The 20,564-nt window shown below is 42.3% G+C and overlaps 1 protein-coding gene across 1 annotated transcript in view; it reads left to right on the forward strand.

Annotated features, from left to right (window-relative positions):
- The window catches only part of noc2l (NOC2-like nucleolar associated transcriptional repressor), a 76,564-nt gene that overhangs the window by 45,227 nt on the left and 10,773 nt on the right, over positions 1-20,564 (forward strand). Inside the window, exons 13-16 of the mRNA XM_084333034.1 lie at positions 321-422; positions 4,535-4,678; positions 19,250-19,363; positions 20,293-20,428. Of these exons, the coding sequence (XP_084189160.1) occupies positions 321-422; positions 4,535-4,678; positions 19,250-19,363; positions 20,293-20,428 (496 nt within the window). The remainder of the gene's footprint in view (positions 1-320; positions 423-4,534; positions 4,679-19,249; positions 19,364-20,292; positions 20,429-20,564) is intronic.

Genomic DNA, 20,564 nt, shown 5'->3' on the forward strand with positions numbered 1-20,564 from the left:
CACACACACACACACACACACACACACACACACACACACACACACACACACACACACACACACAGAGGCATAGCTTCTCTCTGTCACACATACGCAAAAAGCTGTCATGATTTTGATGTAACGTGTGGGAGGCCTTGATGGTCACTCTGTAATCTGGCCCTGAGTTTAGTTTCACACCAAGGACAGTGCCATGAATATGTGACACCTCTTCACAACCCCTTTTTTGAATAGCAACAATAAAACCATGAACTGTGTTTCTTTTTGCATTGTCCACGTGTCTTGATGTGTGAACCTTTGCTGTCGTTGCCACCCTGCTCCAGGACGGGTTGATGGACCAACTGTACGACCTGATCCTAGAATACTTCCACTCCCAGGCCTGCTCCATCGGCTTCCCAGAGCTGGCTCTGCCCACCACCATCCAGGTAGCAATAGTTATGGTTAGCTTAGTGCACCGAAAACCACTTTTTTACAGATTCCAAGTACTTGCATTTTAAAGTGTCAGCAGATACTGAACACCGATCTGATCCATTACGTTCACTGTACAATATAAGGTTGACTTGGACTGTTAGTCTGGGTTTATTAGAAAGATCTCAACATCCCATGTGTGAAACAGAAGAACATCATGATGTGACTTTAGTTTGATATTATATTTGATATTATATTTCCTATTTTAAACTGGTATCCCTCCAATACAATATCCAATACCAGTATAATATCAATGCATTCCCAAACACATTGGATGTTACTTGTGTCTTCATCCTTACTCTGCCCTATATAGGAAGGGGTTGCCTAAATAATCATAGACTATTTCTTGATGGATGAAGTAGACATTTATGATATAGATTGTTAATGCAGTAGATGTTTATGATATAGACCAGGGGTGGGCAATTATTTTTCCCGGGGGGCCGAATGAGCAACTGAAAATATGTTGGAGGGCCGGGCCAAAATTCCAAACTCAATTATGCATAATATACATTTTATTTCTTTATAAAAAGCAGTAAATGGCATGGTTTTGACCCCTGGTAAGAGTGTATGTTATTATTTGGCAATTAAAAGGTGAGGTTAGCTTTCAAAAATATAATTTATTCAAATAGAATTTATTTCCAAAATGATGAACAAAATGTGAAACATTAATAACAAAGGGCATGTATGAAAAAGTGCTATACAAATAAAGTTATTATTTTGAGTTTCATATACTATTGAAACAAGGATTTTCTTAGCTTTCTAAAGACATCACATCATCTTATAGCCAAAATAAACAAGACATGTCACAGAACTGTGTAAAGAAAAGTGTCCTAGTGTTGTAGCCTTTTTTACTTTACATGCCTATATTAAACATTTCATGTTTTCTGAACTGTGCAAAAAAAAGAAAAAAAATATCAAGTGTCCCATTTCACTTGTTATATTTCCACATTTTACTGTTCTTCAGTTCTTTTTCGTTTTCATTCAGTGTGAGAAATCCAGTCTCTGTTGAGCTTTAAAGCCCAACTTGCAGGTTAAACCCTACTCTTCAATTATGGGTAGTTTACATCATTGGTATCTAATTTCATTATTAATTTTTTTCTATTTGACACCGGAAATGCCACTCAGAAAGAGTTAAAAAGATCCATGCACGAATAACATGCACGAGCAAATCAAAAAAGCTTATCAGACGCTAGAGGGCGGTGACGTCAAGCGAGACAACTTTCCCCTACTTCTGATCCACTACAAGGAGTTTTGACGAGTGCAGAAAGCTATTTCCTTGATCCAAATGGACGCATTACAAGACGCAAATGGGTTTAATCGTCTGAGACTTTGATGGACCAGCTACAACTGGTTGAAACAAGGTAGTTATAATGTTTTTAATGTCGTAAAAAAAGAACTACATTTACCACTAGGCAGCCTGTTGTTCAGTACAGCAGCGCTACTGGTCTGTCGCCTTATCCCCGGGTTATCCCCGGGTCATAGCTGGCTATATGTATCGCTCTGGCTAACATTACTCCGCTAACGTTAGCATCTGTTAGTCTACTGTCGTGCATGTAAAAGAGTTTTGGGAACGAGTAAAATGTGTAGGTCCTCTTCTCAGACCTGTGGGGCAAAGCACTGCTGCACACACCATTTTAAATCGGTGATGTTAGGAGTTTCGAGAATGCTGGCTAGCAAGCTATGCGCCCCGGCATGTTGATACGATAGTAGCCCCTTTAGCTGCACTCGGTGCATCAGTGACGATAGCTATGAGCTAACTAACGCTACAAGCTCAAACACCTTATAACTACTACTATTGTCGTGTCCATAAGTTCCCTGGCATAATACTTGTGAGGACAAAGGTATACAAAGAGGAGAGAACTATTTTAAATCGGGTATTCATGCCGGCTGGCAAGCTAGTGTTAGCACAATGGCTACCAAGCTAAGCTACGGCGTCTGGCGTTGTGGACACAATATGTACAGCGACGCAATGATTTTCATTAGTACAAATATGGTAACGTGGTTGTGGCTTTTACAAATAGTGGTTGGCTTTGGAGATGGATGGCTATGATCACGGAGCAATAGTGTTGTTAGGTGAAACAGATACATTTTCATTAATCACTCCTCGGCTAGTAGCAAGGCTCTCTGCTTCGTGCCACAGCCACTAGCTGTGTGTGACTCTCAGAGCCCCTCGCCCTCCCACTACTGCTCCCCCCTGCTGTCCTGTACCCAGCGTGATGTCATCATTAAGAGGACACACACACGCTATGAAAACCATGGATTGAAATATGCGTGTGCATGGAGGCTGTGGTTTAGTCGACAAAATGTTTGATAAAAACGCTAAAACTGGGTCAATTTCGATAATTATTTTTTTATCTTCATGAAAGTCAGCGTTGGCCTAGTCACATTGTTTATTGAACAAAAATACAACATGCAAGTTGGCCTTTAACAAGTCCATCAAAGTCAGGTTGCATGTCTGAGGTGGAGATGCGAAGCACAGCTGCCAGATGTTCATCAGTGAGAGAGGATCTGTACCTGGACTTGGTAAACGTCATGACTGAGAATGTCTGTTCACATATGTAGGTGGAGCCAAAGAGAACCAACATCTTCTGAGCATGTCTCCTCATGTTTGGAAAGTTCTCCTCCTTGAGTGCAGAGTAGAACTCTAGCAGGGATGCTGACTTAAAGTGCTCTTTCAGTAGTGAATCAGACTGCAGGTCAATGAGTTCAAGCTGAACATCAGTGGGTGCACTATCAACACTGCAGGTAAAGGGAGAGGAAACCAGCTGCATTTCATCCTCAACCTTTTTGAAATCTTAAACGCCTTGAAAATTCATCATGCAGTGCTCCTAACATGGATGAGTACCTGTGCCGGTGATCAGCTAATGGTTTGACTTCTTTCAGGGTTTTCATGTGTTTGAGATTGTTGCTGCCTAGTTGCCTTGAAATTAATTGCAAATAAAAAAAATGTAATCTACCTACCTCAGTTGTGAAAAAACCCACACTCGACAGTTTTCGGCTTGCCATTGCCCTGACTGCTTTGTTGTTGAATCAAGTCAAATCCTAGGTAAGCGTATATTGTGCGTGTGAACGTTGACATGAAAAAAAAGAAGAAAAAAAAAAATATATATATATATATATATATTTTTTTATTATCATGTAATCTTTCATGGGCCGGTCAGAATCATCCCGCGGGCCGTATCCGGCCAATGCCCAGGTCTGATTATAGACTGAATGCAGTAGATGTTTATGATATAGACTGAATGCAGTAGATATTTATTATATAGACTTAGAATGTGAATGCAGTAGATGTTTATGATATAGACTGAATGCAGTAGATGTTTATGATATAGACTGAATGCAGTAGATGTTTATGATATAGACTGAATGTAGTAGATGTTTATGATATAGACTGAATGCAGTAGATGTTTATGATATAGACTGAATGCAAACAGAGGCTTGACCAGCCACCAGTTGTAGAGGGATAGGAGAGGGAAACGTGGAAGTGTGGTTACTTTAACTTTTGTTTTGATCTTCTTGGTGACCACAAGGCCCACTTCCTGTTAGCAGCAACCATCAGCAGCCAAGATGTCCCCTGCCTACTCACACATATACACACACATATACACACACACATATACACACATACCAATACACACACCAGAGTGTTTTAAGCACTAGTGAATTACAAATCATCACAATGTCTTGTCAGAGACAAATAAGTCAGTAGTGACGGCTTAAAGCCCTGTGTGGATGAGAAAATGGGGCCAACATAAAGCCATTTTACACTTGTGGTCATAGATTTAGGTGTGTATCAGTATCTGCCAACAGAAACACATCTGTCAGGAGTAACGTAGGCTGAATCTGCCCCCCACGAGGGGAACCACCACAAACCCTCAGCTCTCCCTGAATATTTCAGTGGACTGGGTCAGGGTGACCATTTGCACCAGTTCTCTCTCTCTCTCTCTCTCTCTCTCTCTCTCTCTCTCTCTCTCTCTCTCTCTCTCTCTCTCTCTCTCTCTCTCTCTCTCTCTCTCACTACCTTCTCGCTCATCCCCCTCTCTTCCTTCCCCTCCCTTGCCCTCCGCAGCTGAAAACGTTCCTGAAGGAATGCAAAGTGGCCAATTACTGCAAGCCGGTGCGCCAGCTGCTGGAGAAGGTACAGGAGAACAGCAGCCACATCACAGGCCGGAGACAGAAGGCCGCCTTCGGAGTGGCCGACGTCGCCGCTGTGGTGAGTGAGAGGGAGAGAGAGAGGTTGTGTGGGCTGCCATTCTAGAGCCCTTATTTCACCCCTCTCCACCACTAATAATAATAAATTATATTTAAAAAGGAAAGAAAAAGCACCTTTTTCAAACTCAAGGACACTACAGTGTAACATAAATGTAATACGGTACCATCTGGGTTTCCCATCAGTGGGCCTGTTTTCTTTCCTGATCCTCATAGAGTCTTTGTATTTTTGAAGAATTAGAAAAATTGTGAAATTGGACTATTGAGGGCGGCTAAGTGGTGCAGTGGGAAAGGCGCTCGCCACTAACACAGGAGATGCTGGGTTCGAGCCCAGCTCTCGGTGTTGCTTCCGGCTTGGCTGGTCGTTCATACTAATACAATTGGCAGTATTAGGGGGTGGGAAAGCCGGTGGGTGGGGATTGGACGTTGTGGACAGCGACTCCTACAGGTCGGTTGGTGCGCCTGTACAGCAGAATCGGGAAGCAACGGGGGCAGCGTGAGCCTCTCACACGTTACTCCTCGCCACTGAGAGATGCAGGTGAAAAGATGCGACAGCTGCCTCCTCGTGTACCGGAGGGGACACGTGATGCAAGGCTTGGTCCACATTGCAGCCGGCCTGTGGGAGGCATGGTCTAACAACGTTCGAGACAGGGGAGGGTAGAATTGGATAATACGAAATTGGGATGGGAGAAAAAATAGACAATGGGGAGAAAAAGTAGATAAAAAAAAAGAAAATGTGGACTATTGAGAGGCTTTGTCTTGTGATGGAAGTCTCCAGCACCACACACACACACACGTTTATACAGGTGTTAGTCGGGCGAGCTCTTCAAACCACAATCAACCATATGAACCCGACTGCTTCCTGACCCCATGCCTCTAGACCTGCTTCTCTACTCTCACATAGGAAGTGCATGTGAAGGTCTGTACACATGGCAACACAGCGCAGTGCGTTTAAACATTGTTACCTTCTGGTGAGGTTCTATAAGCCACACATACAGAAGACATTCATAAACACTATGGGAATTTTGAAGGCATATCAATAGTGTATTATTCTATTGGTGGTAACGTACTTCACTGTATTTAATGTTTTTGTCATCAATAGTCCAATAAACAGTTGCCTGCCTTACATTAGCATATAGCCTGTCCACCAGCAATCACACATCTCCATCAGGGCATTTAAAAATTTGGTTGCCGCATTTGCCAGAATACCTATGTATTTTTGAATAACCGCGCCCATCCCTAATAAACACCAGAGATGCTCGCCAGTAATTATACTGAAGACATTCATAAACACCAAAGATCCTCACCAGTAATTGTATGCAAGTCCAAGTCTCAAGTCCTTGAGCTAGAGTCCAAGTCAAGTCTCAAGTCCTTGAGCTAGAGTCCAAGTCAAGTCTCAAGTCCTTGAGCTAGAGTCCAAGTCAAGTCTCAAGTGTTTAATCCGCTGTTCATCAGGTAAGAAATAACCGCTGTGCGACATGGTTGTTTCTACAGAATGCACTTTGCTTTGCACAGTGATTATCTCTAATTTAGCCATTTCTAAAATATGTTTAATTCCATTATTTTAATCATCTACATTAAGGTAACAATAAGAATCACTTTAAAATATCACACAGCAGTGCAATATGAAAATATTAATCTTCTCCGTTAAACGCACAAGTCCATCTCAAAAAGGTCACAGAAATCTAAACAAACAATTGACGTTTCTTCATATTCTGTAGGACATATTCATATTCTGTTGGACATATTCATATTCTGTAGGACAGAAGCAGGAAGGAAGTGGTCGTGTAGGAGACTGTAAACACTGGGCTTGGTTAAAGAATGGAGCTGTGGTTATTAGAAGCTCTTATACATGTTTGAACCAGAGGCGCCTCTGTCCTAATGAGGGGCCATTAGCGTGGGCGTGGGGGCGTGCGCAGCAGGGTCCATCTTCTGTGGACTCAGTCTCTCTATTTGCACATCCACCTGCTCCACCAAGCACACGCTCTCTCTCTCTCTCTCTCTCTCTCTCCCCCTCTGTCTCTCTCTCTGTCTCTCTCTCTCTCCTCCCCCCTCTCTCTCTCTCCCCCCCCCACCCCCCTCTCTCCTCTGTCCCCACTGAGTGCCTGGCCGTGCACTACTGATAAATATTTAAGAGCGTTTAAGGGTGAAATTAAAGAGGAGGGTCTTTGTGTAATCTATCTGATGGGAAAGTGTGTGTGTTGACAAAGTACAACAGACAGACAGTGCGGCACCGCGACAGCGCCAGCCCCTGTCGCCACGACTCCCGGCTCTGAGGAGGCTGTCGCCATGGCATCCGTTCCCGGGCGTCGTGGCAACGGCGAAGGTGTCACCGGGGGCGAGGGAAAGGGGGGGACAAGCCCCGCTGTTGCTTTGGAAAAGGCCACGGCTCCCCTCCGGCCAGCAGCACCCCTGCCGACATGTCACCCAAACTGAGAGCTTGCCTAATTAATCATGCCCTTCCTCTCCACAGGTCTCCCTCTCTCCCTCATGTTTCTCAGCCCCCCTGCTTTGCATGAGTTTTTTTTTTACCTATCCCCCCAAAGACCTGTGTGTTGGTCTTTGAGGGTATTTGAAGGTGAGAGTTTAGTGGTTTTGTCTGGCTCAGAGGTGTTTCGGACAGTAGTGTAGCCAAGAAGATATATACCCAGGTGGCGTCGCAAGACTCTGTGACCCTAATTCTGACTCCTAGCGCTGGAGCTGAGCAGAATCTACTCCTCTCCTCCAGCCTTCAAAGTGGCCACATTATTGTAACATAGCTGCTAATGACCTAATAATCGTTCTTGCGTTACGAAAGATGTTCCTCCTTTTTCACACATCTTGTTGTAGTGAGTGTGATATCTTAAGCGTCTGTAAACGCTGTTGTTTTCAGGAGGTCAGATTTGTGAGGTCAAATAGTCAATATTACATTTTGAAGAGTCACTAAGCTAAGCTAAGCTCTCAAGACTGTATGAGTGGAAGACAGAGTCTCCGCCACCATGCAGGAACACAGTATGCTTTGTTCACCTGACATTAAAAATACATAGGAAACTTGGGTTGTCTGTAGTGTACACCTACCTCCCCTCAGCAGCATACACCTCCTCATCTACCACTACACCTCCTCATCTACCACTACACCTCCTCATCTACCACTACACCTCCTCATCTACCACTACACCACCTCATCTACCACTACACCTCCTCATCTACCACTACACCTCATCTACCACTACACCTCATCTACCACTACACCTCCTCATCTACCACTACACCTCCTCATCTACCACTACACCTCCTCATCTACCACTACACCTCCTCATCTACCACTACACCTCCTCATCTACCACTACACCTCATCTACCACTACACCTCCTCATCTACCACTACACCTCCTCATCTACCACTACACCTCATCTACCACTACACCTCCTCATCTACCACTACACTTCCTCATCTACCACTACACCTCATCTACCACTACACCACCTCCTCATCTACCACTACACCTCCTCATCTACCACTACACCTCATCTACCACTACACCTCCTCATCTACCACTACACCTCATCTACCACTACACCTCCTCATCTACCACTACACCACCTCATCTACCACTACACCTCATCTACCACTACACCTCCTCATCTACCACTACACTTCCTCATCTACCACTACACCTCCTCATCTACCACTACACCTCATCTACCACTACACCTCCTCATCTACCACTACACTTCCTCATCTACCACTACACTTCCTCATCTACCACTACACCCCCTCATCTACCACTACACCTCCTCATCTACCACTACACCTCCTCATCTACCACTACACCTCCTCATCTACCACTACACCTCCTCATCTACCACTACACTTCCTCATCTACCACTACACCTCCTCATCTACCACTACACCTCCTCATCTACCACTACACCTCCTCATCTACCACTACACCTCCTCATCTACCACTACACTTCCTCATCTACCACTACACCCCCTCATCTACCACTACACCTCCTCATCTACCACTACACCTCCTCATCTACCACTACACCTCCTCATCTACCACTACACCTCCTCATCTACCACTACACCTCCTCATCTACCACTACACCTCCTCATCTACCACTACACCTCATCTACCACTACACCACCTCCTCATCTACCACTACACCTCCTCATCTACCACTACACCTCATCTACCACTACACCTCCTCATCTACCACTACACCTCCTCATCTACCACTACACCTCATCTACCACTACACTTCCTCATCTACCACTACACCTCCTCATCTACCACTACACCTCCTCATCTACCACTACACCTCATCTACCACTACACCTCCTCATCTACCACTACACCTCCTCATCTACCACTACACCTCATCTACCACTACACTTCCTCATCTACCACTACACCTCCTCATCTACCACTACACCTCCTCATCTACCACTACACCTCCTCATCTACCATTACACCTCCTCTACCACTACACCTCCTCATCTACCATTACACCTCATCTACCACTACACCTCCTCATCTACCACTACACCTCCTCATCTACCACTACACCTCCTCATCTACACCTCCTCATCTACCACTACACCTCCTCATCTACCACTACACCTCCTCATCTACCACTACACCTCCTCATCTACCACTACACCTCCTCATCTACCACTACACCTCCTCATCTACCACTACACCTCCTCATCTACCACTACACCTCCTCATCTACCACTACACCTCCTCATCTACCACTACACCTCCTCATCTACACCTCCTCATCTACCACTACACCACCTCATCTACCACTACACCTCATCTACCACTACACCTCCTCATCTACCACTACACCTCCTCATCTACCACTACACCTCCTCATCTACCACTACACCTCATCTACCACTACACCTCCTCATCTACCACTACACCTCATCTACCACTACACCTCATCTACCACTACACCCCCTCATCTACCACTACACCTCCTCATCTACCACTACACCTCATCTACCACTACACCACCTCATCTACCACTACACCTCCTCATCTACCACTACACCTCCTCATCTACCACTACACCACCTCATCTACCACTACACCACCTCATCTACCACTACACCTCCTCATCTACCACTACACCTCCTCATCTACCACTACACCTCCTCATCTACCACTACACCTCATCTACCACTACACCACCTCATCTACCACTACACCTCATCTACCACTACACCTCATCTACCACTACACCTCATCTACCACTACACCTCATCTACCACTACACTTCCTCATCTACCACTACACCTCCTCATCTACCACTACACCTCATCTACCACTACACCTCATCTACCACTACACCTCCTCATCTACCACTACACCTCATCTACCACTACACCTCATCTACCACTACACCTCATCTACCACTACACCTCATCTACCACTACACCTCCTCATCTACCACTACACCTCATCTACCACTACACCTCATCTACCACTACACCACCTCATCTACCACTACACCTCATCTACCACTACACCTCATCTACCACTACACCTCATCTACCACTACACCACCTCATCTACCACTACACCTCATCTACCACTACACCTCATCTACCACTACACCTCCTCATCTACCACTACACCTCATCTACCACTACACCTCATCTACCACTACACCTCATCTACCACTACACCTCATCTACCACTACACCTCATCTACCACTACACCTCATCTACCACTACACCTCATCTACCACTACACCTCATCTACCACTACACCTCATCTACCACTACACCTCCTCATCTACCACTACACCTCCTCATCTACCACTACACCTCCTCATCTACCACTACACCTCATCTACCACTACACCTCATCTACCACTACACCTCCTCATCTACCACTACACCACCTCATCTACCACTACACCACCTCATCTACCACTACACCTCCTCATCTACCACTACACCTCCTCATCTACCACTACACCTCATCTACCACTACACCACCTCATCTACCACTACACCTCCTCATCTACCACTACACCTCATCTACCACTACACCTCCTCTACCACTACACCTCCTCATCTACCACTACACCTCCTCTACCACTACACCACCTCATCTACCACTACACCTCATCTACCACTACACCTCATCTACCACTACACCTCCTCATCTACCACTACACCTCATCTACCACTACACCTCCTCTACCACTACACCTCCTCATCTACCACTACACCTCCTCATCTACCACTACACCTCCTCATCTACCACTACACCTCATCTACCACTACACCTCCTCATCTACCACTACACCTCCTCATCTACCACTACACCTCATCTACCACTACACCACCTCATCTACCACTACACCACCTCATCTACCACTACACCTCCTCATCTACCACTACACCTCCTCATCTACCACTACAACACCACAGGCTCCCGTAGCTTAAGTCTTTCACTTAGCGTCCTCCCGTCCCCTCTCTCCCCTGCGCCCAGTGTCGCCCGTCCTAATAGCCGCGCTCCAAATTGCGGTAAATTGGTTAGTCTAACCGGCGATGGAGGGCCGCGGTCCATGCGCTCTATTGGATTTGTCGGTCAGATAATGCGATTGGGCCTGATCAATATCGTCCACAAAGACCTTTAGGGATGGCTGGAGAAGATCCGCTAGTCTCCTATTTCAGACACCCTCACTCTGTCTCCTCTCTCATCCCCTTCTCCATTTCAATGTCTATCTGTCTCTCTATCTGTCTTTCCCCTGACCAATTTATGTTATGATGTGGTGGAAAGTCCCATCTATCTAGTTGCATAATTTCAGAGACCGAATGAATCCCGTCTGAATCCCTGCCCTCTGTGGAGTTTCTCAAATAAAATAAGATGATTACTTTTTGATGTACACAAGGCAATTGAAATGTGTCCCTCACACATATGCAGAGGTCGGAGCACAGGGCAGGGCTGTACGCTAAGCTTTTTCACTAGGGGCACACTTGCCCCTAAATGAGAGATTTAGGGGCAAAAAATTTTTTTTAGGGGCAAATTTTTAAATAACAATTTTACCATTATTAAAAAAATATGTTCCTCCTGCCTCATTACTGTGGTCCCTTTATTTAACATTTAAGTGCGTTTGTTTTCAGGTTTGTATCTTTTATAATGAACCAACTGAGAAAGTGTGTAAATCACTAATAGAACAAAAACAACAAACTGTGTGTGTGTGTGTGTGTGCGCGCGCTTGTGTAGTGCTCCTTGAATGAGATCACCACAACACACACACCATTGCATTAATCAGGAGGACAAGAAACTCTGCATACATTTGTTTCACAATGAAAAGTGCTTTAGAAATCAAATTAATTATTATTGTAAATAACCCCATGAAAGGTTTATTATTTGTATGGGTAATTACCTGCTTCATATTTGTGATGTTACTGGTTTCAGTGTGTGCCTAAAGTGATCAATGTGTTGGGCCGTTTATAGAGATCTATGCCAATTAATGTTTATGTATATCCGGGACTTTTTTTAGTAAGAATTGAGAGGTATTTGTATATGTGACCTTTATTTTGAAAACCGTGTTGCGACGCAACCTTATTTACATTTGCGCTTTTGACAGTGAAATGTTCAGTCCAACTTAGCTCGAAGGAAAGACTAATCAAAAAGGTTTAATTGACCCGTATGAGGCTCTTACGGTAGGACTTTGATTGTTTATAGAAGTGGAATGTAATACTATGCTAAACGAGAAATAAACAGTGATTTTACCAGCAGTAAAGTTGCAAGCCACTTTCATTTCATATACGGGGACACCGTGACAATTATTAGTATTATATTATTTGCATATTGTCTCATTATTAGATAGATAGATAGTTTGATATTTTATAAATTTAAGTAGACAGTATTTCACGTCCTAATAGTGGGCTACTACTACTCACCTAATGCATGGCTGCTGAACCTGAACGTTAGAAGTGTCTGTGTCCCCGTCAATCAATCATCACATCATCACGTCAATCATCATCATCTTATCATCTCTCCACATCGGACGTGGTTGTCATAAGATGGACTGATATCCACTCCGTTGTTCTTGCAGAGCAAAATTTGCGTCTTAAATGTATTGAAAGGAGGTGCTTCTTTGGCGATGCAATAGCCCATATTGAAAGGAAGAGAGGCCACATTCAGTTTCGTTTTGCTAGGAATTATGGGATTTGGTGTTGGATGTATAGACTACGCAGATAGGGACATGGTCTTTAATCGCACGATAGACTACAAGTACCAAGTATATAGCGTGACCCAGATTCACTCCACACGCAAATCTTTTTTTTCACTCAGGCTATCGGTGATCGCAGTAAGTTCATTCATTGCCGACAGATTCTTTCATAGCACCACGACATTGTGTCGCACTGTACAGCCTTGGTTGTAGGCTAATGTTTTTTTTTTTTTTTTTTTTTTTTAATGTATCCAATTTGTATGGATTAATTTAGGAGTGAAATGCGAATGAGGGGTTGAAATCACAACTCGCAACTTTGCTCCCAAATAATAAATAAATAAATCTTGGCTATCCTGCCGCCTCAGAGGCAGAGATATTTTATGAGGAGGAGGATCTCTAGCAAAGTCTATTCCTTTATGTAACACAATAAATAGCACATCATATTTGATTCAACTATCCCTCTGCCCACCCACACACACACAAACAGACACACAGACTACTAGTATGCATTCTTACGCACAAGGTTTGATCACTCTTGTTTTAAGAGTTTACCATATTTTATTCTCTCTCTCTCTCTCTCTCTCTCTCTCTCTCTCTCTCTCGTCTCATCTAAATCCTTAATTTATATAACATGGCATTTTGTGGACCATTACAGTATATCCAGAGTGGCTAACAGTACAATAAATGACTATACTATTAGCATGAATGGCCCTAATGGCCCCTATAACCTTGGCAGTGTTGGTACCATGATACATTGAGCTATACAGGATCACTCGCACACACAGACATGCTAGGTTCATAATACAGACAGGCTTCACTCACACAGACATGCTAGGTTCATAATACAGACAGGCTTCACTCACACAGATATGCTAGGTTCATAATACAGACAGGCTTCACTCACACACACATGCTAGGTTCATAATACAGACAGGCTTCACTCACACAGACATGCTAGGTTCATAATACAGACGGGCTTCACTCACACAGACATGCTAGGTTCATAATACAGACGTGCTTCACTCACACAGACATGCTAGGTTCATAATACAAACAGGCTTCACTCACACAGACATGCTAGGTTCATAATACAGACGGGCTTCACTCACAGACATGCTAGGTTCATAATACAGACAGGCTTCACTCACACACAGACATGCTAGAGTAGGTTCATAATACAAACAGGCTTCACTCATACAGACATGCTAGGTTCATAATACAGACAGGCTTCACTCACACAGACATGCTAGGTTCATAATACAGACAGGCTTCACTCATACAGACATGCTAGGTTCATAATACAGACGGGCTTCACTCAGACATGCTAGGTTCATAATACAGACAGGCTTCACTCACACAGACATGCTAGGTTCATAATACAGACGGGCTTCACTCACACAGACATGCTAGGTTCATAATACAGACAGGCTTCACTCATACAGACATGCTAGGTTCATAATACAGACAGGCTTCACTCAGACAGACATGCTAGGTTCATAATACAAACCGGCTTCACTCACACAGACATGCTAGGTTCATAATACAGACAGGCTTCACTCACACAGACATGCTAGGTTCATAATACAGACAGGCTTCACTCACACAGACATGCTAGGTTCATAATACAGACAGGCTTCACTCACACAGACATGCTAGGTCCATAATACAGACAGGCTTCACTCACACAGACACGCTAGGTCCATAATACAGACAGGCTTCACTCACACAGACATGCTAGGTTCATAATACAGACAGGCTTCACTCACACACAGACATGCTAGAGTAGGTTCATAATACAAACCGGCTTCACTCTCATACAGACATGCTAGGTTCATAATATAAACAGGCTTCACTCACACACAGATATTCTATGCTCATGCAGACATGGGTCATAATACAAGGAGATTGGTCACCATCACTGATGGTGTAATGCCATAAGGATTATACTTAATAACTGAAGTGTAGTCCCTCAATACATTACTGAAAGAGCTACATAAAAAAATAATAATAATGACAATAAACCATGGATAACAAAGGAGTTAGAGAATGCATGTAAAAAGAAAAACAAACTTTATAGAGATTTTATCAAATGTAGAAAAAAGGCTGCTGAAACTAAATACAAAGTGTATAAGAATAAGTTAGTATTAATTATGAGATGGGCTAAGAAAGATTATTACAATAGATTGTTAGGTGAAAATTAAAATAATATAAAGGGCACATGGGACATTCTAAATAAGGTAATGGGAAATAAATCGGCGTCCATAAAAATGCCTAGCCATTTCATTAGTAATAGTAAGACTATAAAAAACATGAATGAGGTGGTTAATGAATTCAACTATTTTTTTTGTAAATGTGGGGCCAAATCTGGCAGATGCCATTCAAAAACACGATGAACCATTACAGGAAGGATGGAGAGGAGATAGTAAAGTACTGCAGTCTATGTTTTTGGTAAATGTCAGTGAAGCAGAAATCATATCCATTGTATCAAAGTCAAATAATAAGACATCCATTGACAGTGATGGGATAGATATGATTATAGTGAAGAAAACAATTGATTGTATAATCAAACCTCTGTTATATTAGTAATCTTTCTTTTCAGACAGGTATTTTTCCAGACAGGATGAAGGTAGCAAAAGTGATCCCACTTTACAAAGTAGGAGATAAGCACAGCTTCACTAACTATAGACCAGTGTCATTGCTCTCACAGTTCTCGAAAGTGCTTGAAAAACAGTTTTCGCATAAGTTAGATGGTTTTGTGGAAAAGAACAAACTGCTGAGCGAAAGCCAATATGGCTTTAGGCAAAACAGATCAACAGCGACTGCCTTAATGAATATTATTGAAGAAATAACAACAGCAACAGATAAAAGGAAATTAACAATAGGGGTGTTTATTGATTTAAAAAAGGCATTTGATACCTACCTTAGAATCATAATATTTTAATTTCTAAATTACGTTCATATGGTGTGAGAGGAATGGTTCTTGAATGGTTGAGTAGTTATCTCCACAATAGGCAACAATATGTGCAGTTGGCAGATGTCAAATCTGAGCTCATGAAAATTGAATGTGGGGTACCGCAAGGTTTGGTTTTGGGGCCCAAACTCTTTCTTTTATATATTAATGATATTTGTGATGTTTCAAAACTATTACAGTTTGTCTTGTTTGCTGATGATACCAATTTTTTTGCTCTGGAAATAGTTTAAAGGAACTAGCTGAATATATTGTGTATGAAATGACAAAGCTAAAGAAATGGTTTGATGTAAATAAGCTATCTCTGAATCTGAAAAAAACTAAATTTATGATTTTTGGCAATCAAAAACTAGATGAAAATATAGTACTGACCATAGATGGAGTTGATATAGAGAGAGTTAATGAATTTCGTTTTCTTGGTGTGATTATGGACGATAAATTAACATGGAAATCTCACATAGCATACGTTAAAAAAAAGATGTCCAAGAGTCTTTTTGTTATGAATAAAGTAAAGGATGTGTTAGAGCAGGGGTTCCCAAACTTTTCAGGCCAGGACCCAGAAAATAAGGCGTCAGAGAGCCGCGGCCCAATGCACATCGTCAGGCTTTTTTTTCCTCTTTTTCTTTTTTCTTTTTTTTGGCCATGTGACCGATTTTTTACGCCAAATATCACTTCAATCCTATTAAGTTAGTTCAAGTTAGTTATTCATTTATATGTGCTATTTATGAGAGGGCTAACTTGTTGCAAAATAATAATGATAATAATAATAGCCTCATTAACACTTTGATCGCCATGGTTAAATTCATAATTTACCATCCCTAGCCAGCTCTATTTGTCTATGGAGAAGTTCCCCTTCTTTGCAGGGCTATAACTTTTTAAATTCTATTGCTAAATTGACATTATTATGGCCCATTCAATGTCCTATATGTATTGTTCAGGGTGTATCAATGTTATACTTTTTCATTCACATATTCATACTAAAATACGGTCTAAAGTACTTGATTTATAGCCCCAAATGCACTATATTGATGATCAAATACAGTTTGGTAGCGATCGGTGCCAGATGAAAAATTTCAACTGGAGCTGTAAAGGAATGTGAATCCCTGCCCACATTCAAAACCGCCCTTAAAGAGCACCTACGGGAGGCTGCAATTCGAAACTGGCCACCGTAAATGCCCAAAACCCCCACCACCTCCTAATAGACAGTCTCCTCCCCACCGCATGTATATATTCCCTCCCCGCCGTATGTATATTCCCCTCCCACCCACCCACCCCCTCCTAACGTACAGTCCCCTCCCCATCATATGTATATACTCTGTCAGGATCTAGGGGTAACAGTACTGTATATTTGAATACCGCCTATGTCACAAATGTATCAGTACTAAATACCTATATGTCCCTATGCCATAAATGTCATGTATGTCATAAATGTCTATATGAATTGAAAATGGGGGACCCTGATGGAAACAAGACAAACGTCTTTCTCAGGTCTGCATCCCCTTAACAATTGTATGTATTGAGCCGTACTGTATTGTACCCATTCTGCAATCTGTTAAATAAAGTTTTCATTCATTCAGGTACTTCTAGAAGTTACTACGTATCATCTGATATTGACCGGATGGGCGGGGGGTCGTTTATAATTCCGTGGGCAACGTTATATCATTCGTCTAGTGTGGGTCATATGGTCATCAGAGGAGTTTATATGGAACACGTTAGAAAATAACGCTGGATCTTACCATATGTTCCTCGCGCCGTTGGACGATCAGCTTGGAGTAGACAGTTTTCGATTATGGGATGTTGATATAGATTAACCATTTCCAGGTTGTATAATACTATATACGTCCAAATAACGTTGTTTATTGAGTTAGGGCGAGCGATTGATTATCCAGTGTGTTGAGATGGAGTCCGGCTACCGATCGCGAGTGCCCGGACGAAATATGGATGAGCACTTCCTGTTTGTTCTGCCGATCGGCCACCAGATGGCGCTCTTGAACCGTTAAGTTGAGTGGAGCTCACCAGTACATCTCGTGTCTCCGGAGGAGAAATATGATTTCGATCACAGATTTTTGAATTATTGATATCAAAGACGAGTTACGGCGTCTTCGGCAGAATGAGCATGGCGAGGAATGACGTCTAAACACGTCATCGGCGATTAAAGTGTTAAAATACTATTGTTGTTTCGGTTGTTTTCAGCGTTTTATGTGCATAATCTGTTATTTAGTTTGAAATGTTCATTGAAATAAGTAGATTTTTCGTTTTTGTTTATTTATTAAGTTAATATAAAACCATATAGTCACATTTTAGAATACAATAGAATAGAATTTTAGAATACAACTAGAAACACTGTCCTGGCCTGCTTCTAAGTTCAGTGACCTGACAAAAAGAAAATTGGATTTTTTATTTTTTATTTTATTTTTTTAAATCATCTCGCGGCCCACCTTTGGGTCGCGACCCCGACTTTGGGAACCACTGTGTTAGAGTATGAGGCAATGAGAACACTCTACTGTTCACTCATCTCACCTTATATCAGTTATTGTGTTGAAGTATGGTGGAATACTTATAGGACCAATATAAAACCATTATATATACTACAGAAGAGGGCTGTAAGAATCACACAAAGTGAATTATCGAGAACACACAAACACATTATTTATTAAATCTAGAATAATTAAACTTGAAGACATGATTAAGTTTCAAACAATGTTAATTATGTTTAGGGCAAGAAATAATACACTGCCAGAAAAACTACAAAATATTTTTCATTTAGAAAGTGAGTTTAGTAGGAGAAAATAAAATGTTCAAGTTCAAGTTCCTTAAACATCAGTTTGCACGTACCACACTTAAACAGATGTATCCGTCAGTTATTGGTGTAACGTTGTGGAATTCTCTCCATAGCGAGCTTAAGGGATGTAATGGTGTTTATCAATTAAAAGAAAATTATAAAAAAAAAAATTTAGTCAGTATGAAAATCAAATGTGATCTGAATAGTGAGATTTTTTTTTTTTTATTCTTTATTATTATTTAAAATGTTCTCGTTTAACTGTGTGTTTCTTGTATAATGGTATAAATAATTATTTTGTGTAAATTAGGTTGTATGCCGACCATTAAGTAAATACTTGTTTAGTTTAGGGATAAGGGGCAGGTAACTTTATAAGATTTATTCTTCTTCCTGCTCCTTTTGTCCATGGAATGATATTTATGATTGTGTAATGAAGAAACTCTGATTGTATTGATTCCATGTGGCAAATTAAAAACTCTGAATCTGAATCTGAAATGTAGATTTTAATCATGGAATGAAATTAAAATGATATTACAATATTAAATGATCTCAATATCTGTTAAAATTACCCAAGTATGTTATGCTGTCCATATGGTTTAGGCCTAATAGAAACCTTTGTGTGTCATTTGTGCCAGGCGAAGTGGGAGAAGGAGACCCAGGCGGAGGGCACTCCTCTGACCAGATACTACAGCCAGTGGAAGAAACTGAGAGAGAAGGAGATCCAGCTAGAGATCTCTGGCAAAGACCGGGTAACTAATCCAACCACACCATTTCTGGATGTTTCACGAATGTTGAAAATCTACAGTATTGGTAAAAGTCTAGTTCTTTTCATTAAAGGATCAATAGGTGACCGCCGATTTTTGGCAACATTTTAGATTTCCTATTATATCAGGACAGTAAATGATAGTACTAAAAAAACCAAGATGCTTGACACCAGAATGAAAACAAATGTAAGGGGCAGGAGCTAAAACAACTCATTCCAATCACACAAACCACCAAGTCAAATGATTGGAACAAGTGAGCGGTCTATCAAACCTTCTAGTGACACGTGCGCTCGTTATCTGTGTAACTGTTGCACGTGTACACAAAGGCCTGCCGCTAACACATAGTGTGGCTTTGGAGGCACCCCGATGCGTTCTGAAGGGCGTTGTCTAATTCAGTTCTGCCCAAAATCAATGTCCATCTAACGATGCACCGAAAACTGCTCAGCTGTCGGGGAGATTCCAGGCTAAAACAGGTTGTGTCATTATTGGAGAATTTCCAATACCAAGACGCACGTGTAGGATGTCAGGAGTCGAAGCAAAACAACTTGGGTTTTCTGCATTCTTGGCACATAGCCAAGTGTGTTCGATCTCTCTAATGGAGAGAAATAGGACCCCAATCACTGTCGCCGGCAATAAGGAGGTATTGTCAAGCCCCTGCTTTTCATATATTATGAAAACATTGTGTCGTGTTGCCGAGGCAGAACATTTCCCCCTCACAGTAAGATGGAAGAGGTGCTACACAGCGTCTGTGGCCCTCCCATTCCTCTCACCAGACGGCACAGTAACGAGGCGCTGGCTACGAGCGCCTTTCAGTTTGAACCCAACATTCTCCCTGGTAGTGGTGAGCGGGCCTTTTTCTTTTGGTGGTAGTAAGATGAAACTGACTGGTGTTTTTTTTCTCGTCTCTTGTTAAGATGGAGGACCTGGACCTCCCTGAGATCAAACGTAGGAAGGTCCAGGAGAAGAAGGCGGAGGACAAGAAGGAGTTCAAGGACCTGTTTGAGTCCGACAGTGGCTCGGAGGACGACGGACCTGGGATCCAGTTCAAAGGTGAGCTGTCTCTATATCTCTCACACACTCACATACACACACACACACGCACACTCAAGATCAAGGTTTTGGAATTCTGTGCAGAGTGGAAGATGTATTAAAGGGAAAATCCACCCTAAAACAGAATGTACGTTGT

This window comes from Notolepis coatsorum (genome assembly GCF_963971535.1).
Source record: "Notolepis coatsorum genome assembly, chromosome: 17".
Lineage (NCBI taxonomy): Eukaryota > Metazoa > Chordata > Actinopteri > Aulopiformes > Paralepididae > Notolepis > Notolepis coatsorum.